General features: G+C 44.5%; 1 protein-coding gene across 1 annotated transcript in view; it reads left to right on the top strand.

The window, feature by feature from the left end:
- RNF4 (ring finger protein 4) overlaps positions 1-17,048 on the top strand; it is a 45,618-nt gene that overhangs the window by 14,213 nt on the left and 14,357 nt on the right. The window contains exons 4-6 of the mRNA XM_073610906.1: positions 6,590-6,713; positions 12,119-12,204; positions 15,803-15,812. Coding sequence (XP_073467007.1) covers positions 6,590-6,713; positions 12,119-12,204; positions 15,803-15,812 — 220 coding nt within the window. The remainder of the gene's footprint in view (positions 1-6,589; positions 6,714-12,118; positions 12,205-15,802; positions 15,813-17,048) is intronic.

Raw genomic sequence — 17,048 nt, 5'->3', positions numbered from 1 at the left:
TACATTACATCAGCAAAAGTCGTCACAGAAATAACATCAGCAGGGGAAGTCATCAAAAATCTCATATAGAGCAGAACAGCGCTACTTTAACTGACAAATGCGCAGTCATGTGACACTGTACACAAATACATTTTTTTGTCTCCCCCCCCCCCCCACAAATAGCTTTCTTTTGGTGGTATTGGATCATCTTCTGCAGTTTTTTATTTTTTGCGCTATAAACAATTTTGAAAAAAAAAAACAAAAACATTTCTTTCGCTCATTGACGGACACAGCACTCCATATTCAGAACCATAGGGTTATATTGCCCCCTGCAGGAGTAGGACACTAGGCAGGAAAAATACTTGGCTATGCCTATGGGCAGTTCTAGGTAGTATACATGCCCCCCCTGCTGTAGGCCTTCAGTTTTTTTTTTCTGCCTAGTTGGGAGTAAGGACCTAGTTCCCTGTCTAGCCAGGAAGCGCGTGCAGACCAGAGCTCTGCTCTAGGTCAACCACAACCTAGCCCCACTGGATGGGGGCTGGCTTGCGAGGCCGCATACGAGTGGGTGGCGGTCCGTGTCGCAGCGTTCCTCCTGGCCAACCGCCCCCCCCCATTTCGATGGTGAGGAGGTTCTGTCTGGCGTGGTGCCTGCCTGGTTCCTGGTATGGCGCGTAGCTGTTTCCCCCTCAATGGGTTTGGGGTGGACGCGGGCCCCTCCCTGGATTATCGGACCTGCGGGTCCCCCTCAGACCCCTCTTTTGATTTGATGGCCCCTGTGGGTCATCTTGGTCCATACCCAACCCCCCCCCCCCGTTTTGGGTTGGTAAGTGGCAGGGGATGCTGCACTGTACCGGTGTGGGGCACGCCGCCAGGCTTCGCGGCGGTTGGGGGAGATGGCTGCTGATGGTGGTCTCGTGCCCGGGTCCTCCCCTCTTCACTGTGGCTAATGTCAGGGCTCCAGGGATCCCTCCTGGGGCCCTCGGAGCCTCGTGGAGCTGCTTACTGTAGCCGGCGCCATTTTCCTCCTTTTTCTTCCCTTGGACACCACACATGGAGCTCAGCCATTTCTGGCGCAGCCTGGTGCTACTCTGGTGGGGTCCCTCCCTCTCTCTGCTGGCTGTGAGGTGCTTTGTTTGCTGGTGTCCCGGTGGTGCTACTGGTTTTTTTTTGTGGTGGATCCCCGGATTCCCCTTTTTTACTTATGGAGTCTCAGGAACGTGTTTCCACACCTGACCCCCCCCCTATCGGAGGCTGCTGGTCCCTCGGGGTCCCAACCACCCTTTGATGCACTGACAGCGATCCTGAAGTCCTTTGTTTCCCAGGTGGAGGTGGCCTTTGGGCGGCGGGCTAGCAAAAAGCATCCCCCGGCCTCCCCCATCTAAATCTGACTCGGCCGCCCGGACGTGGCCCATCCTGCGGGGTTTGCAGCCACGCTCCCTGATTTGTCTGATGGGGAGGATGTTTCCCCCTGACCTGGGACTGAACATGAGAAGACGCTAGTTGACGCACTGGTTACATCTGTGCAGGAAACTTTAAAATGGAGGATGCAGCAGAGGTGCCTGTCCCCTTTGGCACCCACAAGCCGTCTCGCTTGGCAAAGGTGTTTCCCTATCCCTCCTATTTTGTCTATAAAGGATGGGAGCGTCAAAAACGCCCCTTAGTGGTTCTTAATTGCTTTGCTGTGACAGTGGACAGTGCCACCAGTGGTGGACGCCCCCCCCCCCCCCCCCCCGAACAAGGGTTTACATCCACTTTAAGCACTTTCACACTGTACGAGATCGCAGCTAAGCTGACATTGAACACAAATCGTCTATAATTGATAGGAAAGCCCTTTTTATAAAGAGGCTCACTGCGACACCCCGTGGCACTGCCCCCAACTGTTCTGAGGACAGAATCATCGTCCCCAACAGGCCTTCCGCAAGTCTCTTTATAGGCCTCCCTCAGGCACTGGGTCCCTGAGGGCTTTAGCAACTGTTGTCATGGCAAATTAGTCCTCCAAACAGCCGGGGACATCTAGCATGCAGTTGGGGCCGCAGCCCCCTGGCTGTTAAGGCACCCTCTCTGGGGCACCCCAAAAGCCAGGTAGCCAGAAACTGACCCAACGTACAAACAGAATCGTGAAGAACAGTCTGAAATATCAAATGTCTAGAGGTCATACACTGGACCGGGTAGGGTGCTATAAACCCCCACCCGGTGCACAAACCGGTCAGCTCCTTTGAGGACGTCTCTCACCGAGCGGTGCAGGCATTGAACTCTACCATCATTGTCAATAGCAATGCCGGGATATATTGACATTAGAACCAATGGCATGACATCGCCCCCAGCCAACACACCAGTAACTCATTGGACACAGTAAGAAACATACCTGGGCACATAAAACTATATATACCAGTCTCTTTCCCTCCTCCCCTCATTCTCTCTCAATTCCTTTCCAAAGTAGCCACCATGTCCTTAGTATGAAGAAGGGAGGAGACAGGCTGCTCAGAGCCAGTCTTTCCAGGTCATGGGGTAACTGAAACGTGTCTGTACAGCAGTATGTGCTATAGTCTGCAGATAAAGTAATAAGATATACCCCTGAGTAATCCTATAAACTTCTAATGGAGTGAGTGCAGAAAACTTTCAATACAGCAAACAATGGTTTGCCCATATAAAAAAGCGGTAATGTCCCCAGATATACTTTACTTGATGTAGACCTCTACAGTAAACTTGAAATCAAAAAGCCAATTAGTCTAATCTTCATGGTCATCAGGGTGCTCACGAACCGATCCGGGCGCGAGGCCGAAGGGATCTGCGGTCTTTGTGGACGCTGTAGTAAGGCCCCCTGTTTGTCCCATTGTCTTGGCAGGGCCGTCCAGTCTGGTATTTCGATGGCCTGGCAGTCCAGAAACAAGAAGACCTGTGGTAGTTGAGGGGTATTAAGCAGGGAGAAGGACCGGTTGTCTTTTTTTTAACCAGGAGTGAGAGTGGGTGGCTCCAGCGGAACGGATGAGCTCAAACAGTGGTCTCAGCAGGCCTCTGCGATATAACATGTGACGGCAGAGGTCCGGAAAGAGCTGGATCTGGGCACCTTCAAAATCTAGTGGGCCTTTCTACCAGGCTGCACGCATGATGGCATCCTTCACATTTAAAGAAGTGTACTCAGCACAGTACATCGCATGGGGCCTCCTGGGAGGCTGCTCTAGATGCTGGAACCTGGTGGGACCCGGTCTATCTTGTTCGCGGAGGATGGTGGGTCCCCGAGGATATGATTGAAAATAGCGGTCACTGAGACACAAAGACCAACCCCCATGATAGCTTCCAGGATACCTTTTTCAGCCTAATATTGTTGCACCTGTTAAGATTTTCTACGTCCCCCAAGCGCTGCTGATAAGCATCCATCTGGGTTTCTAAGGTGTCAATGTGGGAGGCATATGTGGTCTGTTCTTCCAGGGATTGCAAACATAAGTCTGCAGCCTGTGTGTTTGGACCTGAGGTCCTCAATGTCCTCTCTTCAAAGCTCCTGTCCACTGACTCGGCATTTGTTTGTTGTCAGCTTTCGTGGGTAGGGCCTGCAGTAATTGCCTGAGATCTGCATCTTCCAGGCTGACTGATCGTACTGGGTTGTGTAGGTCATCAGATTGTGGTGTTGGGCTCAGCAGCGGTAATGCCGGTGTGAAGATAGGAGAGAGTGGGCAACAGTCCGGACTCACCACTGCTGCCATCTTTTTTGTGATGTGTGTCCTGGGGGCTGACTAGGCCCCGCGTCCTGCTGGCTCTGTCGAGTGAGCGCCATCTTGGATGCTGTCGCCGGAGAATCCCTGGCTCTCAGACAGGTAACGGCTAATGTAAGGATGGCCGGGTACGCTCTGTGATCTAGAGCCTCTGCCCTTCGGCATGGGACTCTCAGGTTCGTAGGTGGGGTGTAAGATGCTAAATTGTTCTCTGGCAATACAGAGCTGAGTCTCTCTGCTACTTCATGCCGCCATGGTCAAGCCACACCCCCCAAAGAAGGTTTTCAACCTTAAGGCATAGAATGCCAAGTATAGTCCTCTACCTAGGTGCAATTTTTTCTCAGCCTGGCAAAATTGTCTTCTAGGTATGTTTCTAACCCACTTGAGGCAATGGCAACTTTTGTGTAATTTACCCTCCATCTATGGAACGATTATACAACACTATTAGCTAAAAGGGTTGTTAGTCCAAATGTGGAAATCCTCCCAGTATGCCGTTGTCAAATTCATATAACTGAGGATATAATTAGCCCCCATAATTGTGACCTGTATCTGTGTATAGATGTATACAATGAACACGCATCCAAGGAGACCCACAAACAAGACTCCTCCCACTTATATTTATTATTGCCATTCAGATGGCAACAACTCAGTACATTTAGATGTGGTAAAGACTACTTGCTGAAGTTCAAACCAAGCATCAGAATGGGGGACAAAGGGGATTTAAGTGACTTTGAACGTGGCATGATTGTTAGTGCCAGACGGGCTGGTCGGAGTATTTCAAAAACTTCTGATCTACTGGGATTTTCACGCACAACTATCTCTAATGTTTACAGAGAATGATCCGAAAAAGAGAAAACATCCAGTGAGCCGAAGTTGTGTGGATGAAAATGCCTTTTTTGATGTCAGGGGAGAATGGGCAGACTGATTTGAGATGATAGAAAGGCAACAGTAACTCGGATATCTACTCGTTACAATCAAGGTATGCAGATTACCATTTCTGAACACATGATGCATCGAACCTTGAAGCAGATGGGCTACAGTAGCAGAAGACCACACCAGGTTCCACTCCTGACAGCTAAGAACAGGAAACTGGGGCTACTATTCGCACAAGCTCATCAAAATTGAACAATAGAAGATTGGAGAAGCGTTGTCTAGTCTGAGTTTAGATTTCAGCTGCGACATTCAGATGGTAGTGTCAGAATTTTTGTGAAAGCATGGATCCATTATGCCTTGTATCAACTGTTCAGGCTGGTGGTGTAATGGTGTGGGGGATATTTTCTTTGGACCCCTTAGTGCCCACTGAGCATTGTTTAAATGCCACAGCCTACCTGAGTACTGTTAACAAAGATGGCCTTTGCCCCCACCTACAACTAACGTTCACAGCAAGGAGCACATGGAAGGGCAAACGTATGAAAGACAAAACCAGAAAAAATTCCCAGCTCAACTCGCCAACCACCAGTCTGCTTACCAACCAAATCAACCAGTCCAACAATAGTCTGCGTTTAAAAAAAAAAAAAAAAAAAGGCGTTTAGTTGGCACACATTTGCAAATGCATGCATAAGCTGCAATTCCTCTTCACGGCACCCTGTGTATTGCTTGCAGTCCTAACACTATATTGAATTTGAGCATCTCCATAGTAGAAGCACATGCATTATAATGGATAGATAAGGGGCAGGTGGGCCTAGAGGTAGCCCAATCCTCCTTAAAGGCAGAGGGGGCACACTGGACACATAGCACATTGGCAGCAAATGTGTCCAGTGTGTCCCCTGACCCAATTGACCAAATGACCTGAGTATTGTTGCTGACCACGTCCATCCCTTTATGACTACAGTGTACCCATCTTCTGATGGCTAATTCCAGCAGGATAACGCACCATGTCACAAAGCTCAAATCATTTCACCACTAGTTTCTTGAACATGACAATGAGGTCACTGTACTCCAATGGCTTCCACAATCACCAAATCTCAATGCAATAGAGCACCTTTTGGCATGTGGTGGAACGGGAGATTCACATCATGGATGTGCACCCGACAAATCTGCAGCAACTGCACGATGCTATCGTGTCAATATGGATCAGCGTGGTATTGGGTTGGATTGACTTCAGAAAAGGTATGTATACTGATTTCTTCTTTACAGGGTTAGATAGGTTGGTGTTAGATAGTGGATGTCTGTAGATGCAGGGATTTTAGTGTTAGGGTGGACTTCTGCTTTAAAGTGATTGTAAAGGCAGAAGGTTTTTTATCTTAATGCATTAAGATAAAAAACCACCTGTGTGCAGCAGCCCCCCTAATACTTACCTGAGCCCCATCTCTATCCAGCGATGTGCATGAGTGCCTCGGCTGTCCAGGACTCTCCCTCCTGATTGGCTGCTCTTCCATGCAAAACCACCGCACAGAGCAGGTAAGTATAACATGTTTGTAAAGTCTCCCTTTTATTTCTCTTTAAAAATAACAATCACTTAAAGGCAGTTCTGAAGGCAAAAGGGGGTCCAACCCGGTACTAGCAAGGTGTACCTAATAAAGTGGCATATGTATGTATGATAAAAAATATATTTTATATAATAATGTGGTGCAAGGCTGTTTATGCTATAAGTCAGTCTGGCTGGAGGATCGTCTTCAACTTTGGGTAAATGGTAAAAATGGGGATATCGTATAGCTCCCTATATAAATGAGAGCATTCAATTTTTATAATAAATTTTTCCAGTAGAGCCTGGTCTAGCAAACTGTGCTCAGCTCCCTTATTAGAAAAGACAATACCAGCTGTGTGTAAGCTTCTATTAAGCTTGTATTTACTTGTATTAAGAAAAAAAAAATCCTCCTTGAAAGACTCACTTTTTGAAAGATTCACTTTGACCATAAATGATTTGTTTCCTCTTCATGCATTCTTTCCTTCTGTTCTAGACCCAGAGAAAGCGTAAAGGATCTCATTCCACAAAAAGCAGATCTTCACAAAAGAGAAGAAGAGGACACGCTTCAACCAGTGCGATGACAGCAGTTTCGGAACTAATAGAGCTGGAAGAAGGCGGTATGTATTCACATTCAAGAAAACTATCTTTAAGGCTCATCTCCAGGTTTCCTGTCACTTGAATTAGTTTGTAAGGACCAAGCTGGTCCAAACAAACTATTTCCTTCACTGACTGCTGCATGGCTCTCAGCACTGTACGGATTGTATGTAGCTTCAGCTACAGACAATACACCATGACTTATCGGATCCACCTGTCCATTTTTCAGGCAGACCTGATCGGACCATGCACTCTTCTTTATGGGACGGCGGATGTCAGCAGACATGTGTCCGCTGTCACCCACTGGCATCTGATCGGGTCCGCTAAAAACAGACGGATGGGGATACGTTTGCCATCCATCTGGCGGAATGGATCGGATGGAAACAGACATGCAGTCCATTTTTCCATTCAACCGCCCTATAGGGAGCAGCGGGCTGTGCAGAGGGGACACGGACCTGTCATCCGCCTGCTTAGCAGGGATCAGCGGAGAGATCCCCCGCTGAGCAGGTGGATCCGCTTCGGCGGATTCCGGCCCCGTGTGAAAGGGGCCTTTTAACCACTTCAGTCACGGAAGGTTTTATACCCTTAATGACCAGGCCATTTTTTGCGATCCGACACTGCGTTACTTTAACTGACAATTGTGCAATCCCACAAATACAGCTTTCTTTTGGTGGTATTTGATCACCTCCTGCGTTTTTTTATTTTTTTTATTTTTTGTGCTTGAAACAAAAAATATATATATATATTTTTTATTTTTCTGCTATAAAACAAAACCTATCCAATAAAAAAAAAATGTAAAAAATCGTATTTCTTTATCAATTTAGGCCAATATGTATTCTACATATTTTTGGTTAAAAAAAATCCCAATAAGCTTATATTGATTCATTTGCGCCAACATTATATGTATACAAACTATGGGATATTTTTATGGCCTTTTTATTTATTTTACTAGTAATGGCAGCGATCAGCTATTTATTTATTTTTTATTACATAATTTATTTTTTGCGGCGGACAAATCAGACACCTAACTGACACTTTTTTGACACTTTTTTGGGAACCAGTGACGTTTTTACAGTGATCATTGCTAAACATATGCACTGTTGCTGTACTAATCACACTGGCAGGGAAGGGGTTAACACCATGGGTGATCAAAGGGTTAAGTGTGTCCCTAGGAGGTGCTAGCTAACTTTGTTTGAGGATGGACTGACTGGGGGAACACAGAGATCACTGTGTTCTCCCCTGTCAGAATGGCAATCTGCCTTGTTTACATAGGCCGATCGTTGTTCTGCCTCCCTGGGGGGGGCAATCGTGGGTAGCCGGCAGACATCACGTCCGCTGGACCCGCTGATTGGCTCCCCCTCTGGCTAATCGGCACGCGTGCCCCCTGCTGTCTATTGTACGAAATGACATACAGGTACGTCGTTTCGTGCAATAGAGCTTACCTGCCGCAGTATATGTACTGTGGCTGATCGGCAAGTAGTTAAGGTGACAAGGAACTTGGAGAACGGTTTTAGTTGCTAAAACATGTTGTTGCATATGTAACTATTTTTTGCATTGTATGGTACTAGAAAATCTGCTGAAATCTGAAAAATGGAGGCTTCACTTTAAAGTGGAGGTCCACCCTTAAAAAAAAAAAAAAAAAAAAAAAAAAAAAATACCTAAAAAAAATGGAGGGGGGGGGGGAATTTTTTTAACTTGAAATGGCTGAAATGGCTGTTGCTAGGCAGTCTTCATAATCTGCCTCTTCCTACGCCGTGGTGATCTTCAGTCTTCTCCTCCCTGCGTTGTCTTCTGGTGAATGGGGCGCGGTGTGTTATGGGAACTGTGTGTGTCCCACAACACATCGCATTCACAAAGCACCGCGCGACTCGCGCAGTAGAAAACGGGCAGTGAAGCCGTAAGGCTGCCTGTTTCCCTTAGTTAGGATGCCGGTGCCGGGAGCCGAGGGACGGGTCGGCCTCGGACAGCCGACATCGCGGGCACCCAGGACAGGTAAGTGTGCTTATTTAACTACTTCCCACCTGGCCAATGTACATAAACGGCTGGGTGGGCGCTCTCTTCCTTCTGAGTGGACATGAAGGAGCGGGATCGCGCACGCGTGCCCGCACAGTCCTGATGCGCTCGTGTCACCTGGACAGGACGCATCTCCGATCGGCAGGAGGGCTCTGTGATTGGCCCTCCTGATCACATGATGGCCGTGTCCAATCACAGCCGTCATGTGATGTAAACACAGAACCCAGTTGCTAGGCGATCAGCTCTCCTCTCCTCACACGGAAATTGTTGGTGAGGGGAGGAGAGGGGATCGCTGCAGCCGGCTGATTATCAGTGAGTATGAGCTGTTTTTTACAGCTTTTTACTCACTGATCACCAACCTAGTGTCCCCACACAATGTCCCCAAAACACATGTCCCCCACATATGTCCCACTAAAATCACATGTCCCAATGATTATCTGCACACATATGTCCGTGATCACCTGCGCACATCTGTACATGATTATTTGCGTACATCTGTCCGTGATCACACGAACCAATTATTATACACTTAACAGAAATTTTTTTTAACAAAAAATGTAGCAGAATACGTTTTGGCTTAAATTTATGACAAAATTCGATTTTATTGGATTTCTTTTAAAACAGAAAGAAGAAAATATTTTTTTTCCAAATTTCCGCTTATATCGCAAAAAATAAAAAACGGAGTCGTGAATAAATACCACCAAAAGAAAGCTCGATTTGTGCGAACAAAATGATAAAAATGTCATTTGGGTACAGCGTAGCATGACTGAGTAATTGTCATTAAAAGTGCGAGAGCGCTGAAAGCTGAAAATTGGTCTGTGAAGGAAGGGGGCGAAAGTGCCCAGTATTGAGGTGGTTAAAGTCAGCAGCTACAGTGTTTGTAGCTGCTGACTTTAATTTTTTTTTTTTCAAAGCTGGAATCCCGCTTTAAAGAACAAAAATACTTGGAGGAAGTTTTTTCCAATGTGCTTATTACCAAATTATTCTCCTCTTTCTCCTCTTTCTCCTCTTTCTTCTCTTTCTTTCTTTTTAATATATAAATCTTTATTAAATGCTAATGTACAGTAAAGTGTTATTCTAATGCTATATTTAAACCTCTCCAAATGAGGCAAAATGATGGTTTGATAGGGTATGCGATTTCAATATATAGTTATGCTTTAAAGTGTTACTAAACCCACAACAGTAATCTGTCTGTATATACAGAATAGCATGCTTGTTATACTCCCTGTGGAACTTTAGGGGTTAACCTGCATTGTGTAAAAATGCTGTTTTATCCTGTATGCATAGATCCCCCCCCCCCCCCCCCTCCTGCAATGTCTACCTTGGAAAGAACAGGCAAGGTAGCCAACTTCAACCTGCACATGCTCAGTTGTCTTTTATGCTGGAGAGAACAGTTTCTTGTTCTCAGAGATAGCCAGGTCACATGATATTGATATCACAGATGTGGGCGAGTATACAGGCTGAAAATCTCCACCTTCCTGAACTCTCAGCACTGGAGAAACTCTGCAATTTATGATGTAGCCTTGGTATACAGATCATTCAAAAAGGTATATAGTGGCAATATTTTAATGTAAAGAAGATTTATAAGCTGTGGGCACTGTGTGTGTGTGTGTGTGTGGGAGGGGGGGGGGGCAGATTAACTATTTTCATATTACTGGGTTTACTGGGTTTAGTAACACTTTAAATCAGTATTTAAAGTTGAAAATTGGAAAACCACTAAGGAGCAGTTTGTTATAAAAAAAAAAAAAAAAAAAAAAAAGAGACCCTAGTGGTTGCTTTTGTTAAAAATACCTCCCCCAGCCTGTCAGTAGTAATGTGATCTGAGCCACGCATGCACAGATCAGACCACAATAACAGCACCCGCCCCGTGCTGTGATAAAGTGGCCAGAGAGCATTAAAATGGAAGCACCTGGGACCCGCTAGTGTGGTGACAGCGCAGCAGCTGCAGGGCTAGCTTGACAGGCAAGTCTGCCATAATGTACTAATATGCTGTGCATACCAGCACATATGGCATAAACCTTGTGTCGCCCCATTCATTATAGAGCCAATTTTTTTTGTTTTAAATAAAGTTAGGAGCTTCACCCTCCGTTTTGTCAGGATTACCATAATTGCTGGTATTAAACGTGAGCTAAAACTCAAAATTTAAGTATTACTACAACAGAAATACAAAGGAAACCAGCAAATTGTTCAGGTGATAAATGTCTAAGATCTCCCTTCCTTTGGAGAGATCTCCTCTTGTTTCCTGTTGTGTTTTGGAGACGGGAAGAAAAGGAAAGTCTCTCCTCAACGGCACGCATTGCGCGGAGGGGGGGGGGGATCAACAGGGGCTTTAACATAATCTTACTTCATTCAAGTTAAAAAAACAAAACAAAAAAAAAACATTTTTTTGGTTTTAGATATACTTTATTAATGTGAAAACCACTGACCACAATGTCATAACTCACAGAAGCCAAGAATCTTTTAAAGTGGTAATTTTTTTTTAAATAAAAAAAAAATATTATACTTGCCTGCTTTGGGGAACAACATTGCACAGAAATGTCCCATGCCAGCACTGCTCATTCCGCCCTCCTCCGGGTGCCCCCTTGCCAAACTGGGCCCTATTGAGGCTAGCGTGCATGCGTGTGCGCTCTTGAGCCAGTCTGTGTGCATCCGTACAATTCGATATTCCAGTTGCACACGTTCCCGGACAAACGGCAATAGAGCATTAACGGGTGCTGTAACGATTACCAGTTGGGTTCTGGAGGCATCAAACAGAAGTACATCTTCGCCAGCACACCATGGATCAGCAAACAAGATTGTCCAAAAAAGGTTTTTAATCGAAAACGGTCACATCACAAGGGAGGTGCATCTCCCTTGTGATGTGACCGTTTTCGATTAAAAACCTTTTTTGGACAATCTTGTTTGCTGATCCATGGTGTGCTGGCGAAGATGTACTTCTGTGTGCATCCATAGACACACAGCTTTAGTAAGCTAAGTCCCCACTCCCTCCGCACAGAAGTTTGACTGGCGGCAGCAGCAGGCGTCCATGCCTTCCGTTTTCCATCAGTGTCTTGCCTGCAGACCCGCTGCTCTCACAAAAGACAACACTGGATGGGTGACAGGAGCCAGGTAAGTGTTCAGGGATGGGGGATGAGTTGAACTGGTAGTGGGGCATTTTACACCTTAACGCAGGGAATACCTTAAGGTAGAAAATGTTTAGACTTTAGAACCAATTTAACTATTCTGACTGCACTGTGAACTGATGAAAGAATCCATAGGCTGTTTGGTTACTATAGGTTAGAAAACATATTTTCTCTGAATAGAAAATCCGTGTTTTTTTTGTTTTGTTTTTTTTTTTTTGTTTTTTTTTTGTCCTGTTTTAATAACAAATAGGAAAAGTGTTCCTTCTACAGTAATTATTTTTGTATGTGTACAGTGGAAGACGTTGTGGATTTGACTTGTGAATCCTTTGAGTCAACCGTTGTCGACCTAACAGACCTCACCCAAAATGACTCTGTGGTGGTAAGTTTCTATTCGTCTCATAATTCTGGGGCTAACAAAATTGGAGCCCCTCTGGTTTTATAATTGTATTTATATACACTATATTGCCAAAAGTATTGAGACGCCTGCTTTTACATGAACTTTTAATGGCATCCCAGTCTTAGTCTGTAGGGTTCAATATTGAGTTGGCCCACCCTTTGCAGCTATAACCGCTTCAACTCTTCTGGGAAGGATGTCCACAAGGTTTAGGAGTATGTCTATGGGAATGTTTGACCATTCTTCCAAAAGAGCGTTTGTGAGGTCAGGCACTGATGTGGACAAGAAGGCCTGGCTCATGGTCTCTGCTCTAATTCATCCCAAAGGTGTTCTATCGGGTTGAGGTCAGGACTCTGTGCAGGCCAGTCAAGTTCCTCCACCCCAAACTCGCTCATCCACGTCTTTATGGACCTTGCTTTGCGCACTGATGCGCAGTCATGTTGGAACAGGAAGGCAAAATGTCTTGGCATGCTGACGCCTTAAGAGCTCCTTTCACTGGAATTAAGGGGCCAAGCCCAACTCCTAAAAGAACAACCCCCACACCATAATCCTCCCCTCCACCAAATGATTTTGACCAGTGCACAAAGCAAGGTCCATAAAGACATGGATGAGCAAGTTTGGAGTGGAGGAACTTGACTGTCCTGACCTCAACCCGATAGAACACCTTTGGGATGAATTAGAGCGTAGATTGCGAGCCAGGCCTTCTCGTCCAACATCAGTGCCTGACCTCACAAATGTGCTTCTGGAAGAATGGGTAAACATTCCCATAGACACATTCCTAAAACTTGTGGACATCCTTCCGGGAAGAGTTAATGCTGTTATGGCTGCAAAAGGTGGGCCAACTCAATATTAAACCCCTACGGACTAAGACTGGGATGCCATTAGAGTTCATGTGTGTGTAAAGGCAGGCGGTCCCAATACTTTTGCTAATATATAGCGTAGCTCTGCTTTTAATCATAGTGGACCTATGTACAAATGTGGGTGCCACTCAGGCTCCTAGATGATCCCGATAAATCGGCAAGGGTTAGGAGTGCCAGCCAGGAACGGAGCTCATCTTGGCTCCAAAGATCAGCATGTAGTGAAGGAAAGGTCCATCAAGCTGCACATCACTGCAAATCCACAAATGGAGAAGTATGTGGCAGTCTCACCCTAGGCTCTGACCACGCCATGATTAACCACAATGCTGGATACTTTTACCCCCTTCCTGCCCAGGCCAATTTTCAGTTTTCAGGGCTGTCACTCTTTGAATGACAATGGCGCAGTCATGCAACACTGTACACATATGACATTTTTAGCATTGTTTTTTTTTTTCACACAAATGGAGCTTTCTTTTAGTGGTATTTAATCACCACTGGGTTTTTTTATTTTTTGCAAAACGAAAGAAGAAACGAAAAAATGCGTTTCTTTGTTTCTGTTATAAAATATTGCAAATCTTTCTTCATAAAATTAGCCAAAATATATTCTGCTATATTTCTTTGATGAAAATAACCCAAATCGGTGTATATTTAGTCTGTAGGAAAGTTAGAGTTCACAAACTATGGTATATATCTTACAATCGTTCAATCCCGCTGTACTAATGGCCTATCTCACTTCTTGAGACACGAAAATGCCAGGACAGTAGAAATGACCCCTTTTTGGAAAATGGGCAGTGCAAGGCATTTAGTAGACTTGGTGAGGTTTTTTTTTTGTTTTGTTTTTTTTGTTTTTTTTTTAATTTTTTTTTAATTTGTAATTTTTTTTTTTTTTGTCACTATTTTTTTGGACAATAAAGAAATTAAAAAAAGTTTAAATGTTTTTACATACTGTCAACAGTGCAGTACAGCGTTATCATATGACTGTTGACAGCAAGTAGTGTAAAAAATAAAATATATTTATTCATAGTTTACTGTTTTTATTGTGATTGGCCGTGATACAGATGGGCTGTGATTGACCCTGTCTGTACCATGTGAGTGACCAATCACCGGGCTCATCACAATACTACACAAGAACAGTACGAATCAAAGCCTGCCTTTCATTGTGTAGAACGGTCATGTGATCTGCTGTGACTGGCCACGGCAGTCACATGGTACCGGCAGCGGCCAGTACAGCGATCTGTCTGTCAGACAGATCGCACCAGAGGGCAGCCCAATCCCATATGACGTCCTCCCAGAACAACCGGGGGGGGGAGGGGAAGCAAAATGCATTGGAGGCGTGGCCTGTTCGGAGCCCAGGCTGAGACTGCTACTTCTCCATGAGTGAATTTGCAGTGATGTGTGGCTTGAGAGACCTTTCTTTCACTACATTGCTGTTTTAATCAAAGGGGTTATTTGGCAGGCGTTTTGATATTTGCCAAGAGCTACCATTCACTGGGTCGTAAAGTGAAACTAAAGCTATACAGATACTTGCTTCCTCCCTCTCTGGCACTGGCATCTTCTACCCAGCTTCCTTTTGGTTGGCAGGTAGGTTTTATTTTATTTCAGAAGAGGTGTTGCATGTTTCTTCAGCTATAAATGGCGTGCCTGCTCAGTAGAATTTAAATTTTGATTTAGCTCTGCTTTAACCACTTCCCACCCAGTCTATTGTGAAACGACAGCTGGGAGGGACATTTTATGAATCCGGGTGGACGTCAATTGGACACAGACTATGACTGGTCACTGTACTGGCAAGCTGCAGGTTCCATGTGATCGCTGTTCTCAATAACAGCAGATCACATGACAATTGTAGACCATGAATGGTGGATTCATGCCATTCATTGTGTACAATTCTGTTCCTAGCTGTGATTGGTCACAGTGATCACATGGTACAGACTGGGCCAATTACAGCTAATCACAACAATACACATCAATTCTTTCAGTAGAAATGGTTGCTTATACCCGTGAAACGGTGGTTAAGCCATGGATTGACTGGCTCCCTCAAATTATCACCATGACCAGAGGAGGTAGTACACATGATGGCAAAAATAATACTCCCTTCTGTTTTAGGCAATACCACCACTGAATGAGACCCATTCAAGTGAATGAGGTTGCAAAGCAAACGGCATGCGTTATGGTGCAGGCTTTTCTGGGATAACAGGCAGCAAGAACTTCTCGCCTCCCAGCCACCTGTCAACCACCCTCTGAAAAGCAGTCCACTGCTGATCTTTTTTCAAGGGGGCTGCAAGAATTGACATTGGTGTAAGTTGGCTCTTTAAGATTGCTTTAACTGACATGTGCTGATCAGAGGACACTCCTTTTTAGTCTGCACATAAAATATTTTTTGTAAATGCATTGTAACAATATTGTTACAATGTATTTATCATTTACTTGGGGCGCTGCATCTTATAAAGACGGGGTAAAGGATCAGGTCTAGGGCAATTTTTAAATGTGTGTTGTTTTTTTTGTTTTTTTTTTTTTTTTTTTTGTTTTTTTTTAGAGGCACAGCTTATATGCCCAAGACTGGTTAGAAGCTAGTTCTGTTACAGCTGGACTGTCAATGTGACTGTGCAAATCGCTGCTTCTGTTCGTTCATATATTTATTGTAAGGTTGTACTATTTCCATAGTTTTTGTTTTGTTTAACTTTTAACAGTATTTTTCTTTTCCCCTCTTATTTTCTCAATTTTACCAGATCGTCGAAGGTGAGTTTTTATATTTGTTCCCTTGTATTACCTACCTAACATGATTTGATTTTTTTCACTCATCAAAGATCATCCTCATACCTTCATATATTTTTTTTTTTTGTTTTTTTTGTTCCTGAACCCTTGCCTCGTTCTTCCCTCTTCCTTACCTTTTTTTTTTTTTTTATTTTTTTACATAAAGTTTATTTAATTTTAACAGACAGAATATAAATCGCAGTACAGTGAGTAATTTAGACATACTCACTTGACAGTAGTACAAGCTATCGTGGAAGAATGATTGTAATATATGCAACAGTCAGTTGGATTGCATTTAATAACTACAATAGTAAAAAGTACACATAAGAAAATGGGGGGAAAAAAGCCCGAAAGAATTCATCAGGGAGGACAGACCGGTGTAATACTAAATATCATTTAATTATCCAAAAGAGTTAATAGTAAACATTAATGGTGAAAAGCTACACCTATCTCCAACACATAATTAAAAAGACATAATGTCTAGATGAAACACGGGTGGCCACCGTACCTGATCACAACACTTCATTCCAGTCTCACACACAAGCATACATACACTAATCTAGGATACGATCTGGGGATAAAGTCCATCAAACATATAATTTTAAGTAAACAGTTTGGAAAAAGATATTTTCATATGACAAAAAAAATTTGGTTGTTCGATGCTCCCATAAGGATGTATGGAAAAAGTGCTTGTGCTTCTGGAGATGCACAGAAAAGTCTCCTTGAGTTTAATTAGACTTGTAATGCCGTGGTTCAAAGCCCATTTGGCAGCTGGTATACAGACACCATGGATAGGAATCAAAGACACAGGGCGAGTATACTGATATATGCCTTACCACAAGGAGAAGACAAACGAAGGGTGCTCGTGATAGCACTTCCCTTCAGATTCTAGGGGTAAGATACCGCTCACCATTTGAGGTCTTGTGTGTGGATAATCATATCCCTGAAGGTCTTTTCTTTCTGTCAGTAACCCCCCGTCTTGCTGACTGCATGTGGATCCAAGTACTGGATGACAGATCGAGATGATTCCGTCCGGAAGTGATTGGGGCTGTGAAAGTCCAAAGTTCATAGGGCTGTGAAAGTCACTGGGCTGTGCAGAGAGCCAGCAGATGGACACTCGAAGAGCGCTGAAGGGGGATAGGTTTAAACGGTCAGAGTCACCGTGTCTTCACCACGGACACCGTGATAGCATTGTGCTTACACGTTTCGCTTGAGATCAAG

This window comes from Aquarana catesbeiana, linkage group LG01, assembly GCF_042186555.1.
Source record: "Aquarana catesbeiana isolate 2022-GZ linkage group LG01, ASM4218655v1, whole genome shotgun sequence".
In the NCBI taxonomy this organism is placed as follows: domain Eukaryota; kingdom Metazoa; phylum Chordata; class Amphibia; order Anura; family Ranidae; genus Aquarana; species Aquarana catesbeiana.
Note: the sequence above shows the minus strand (reverse complement) of the source record. Positions and strands in the feature narration are given on the sequence as shown.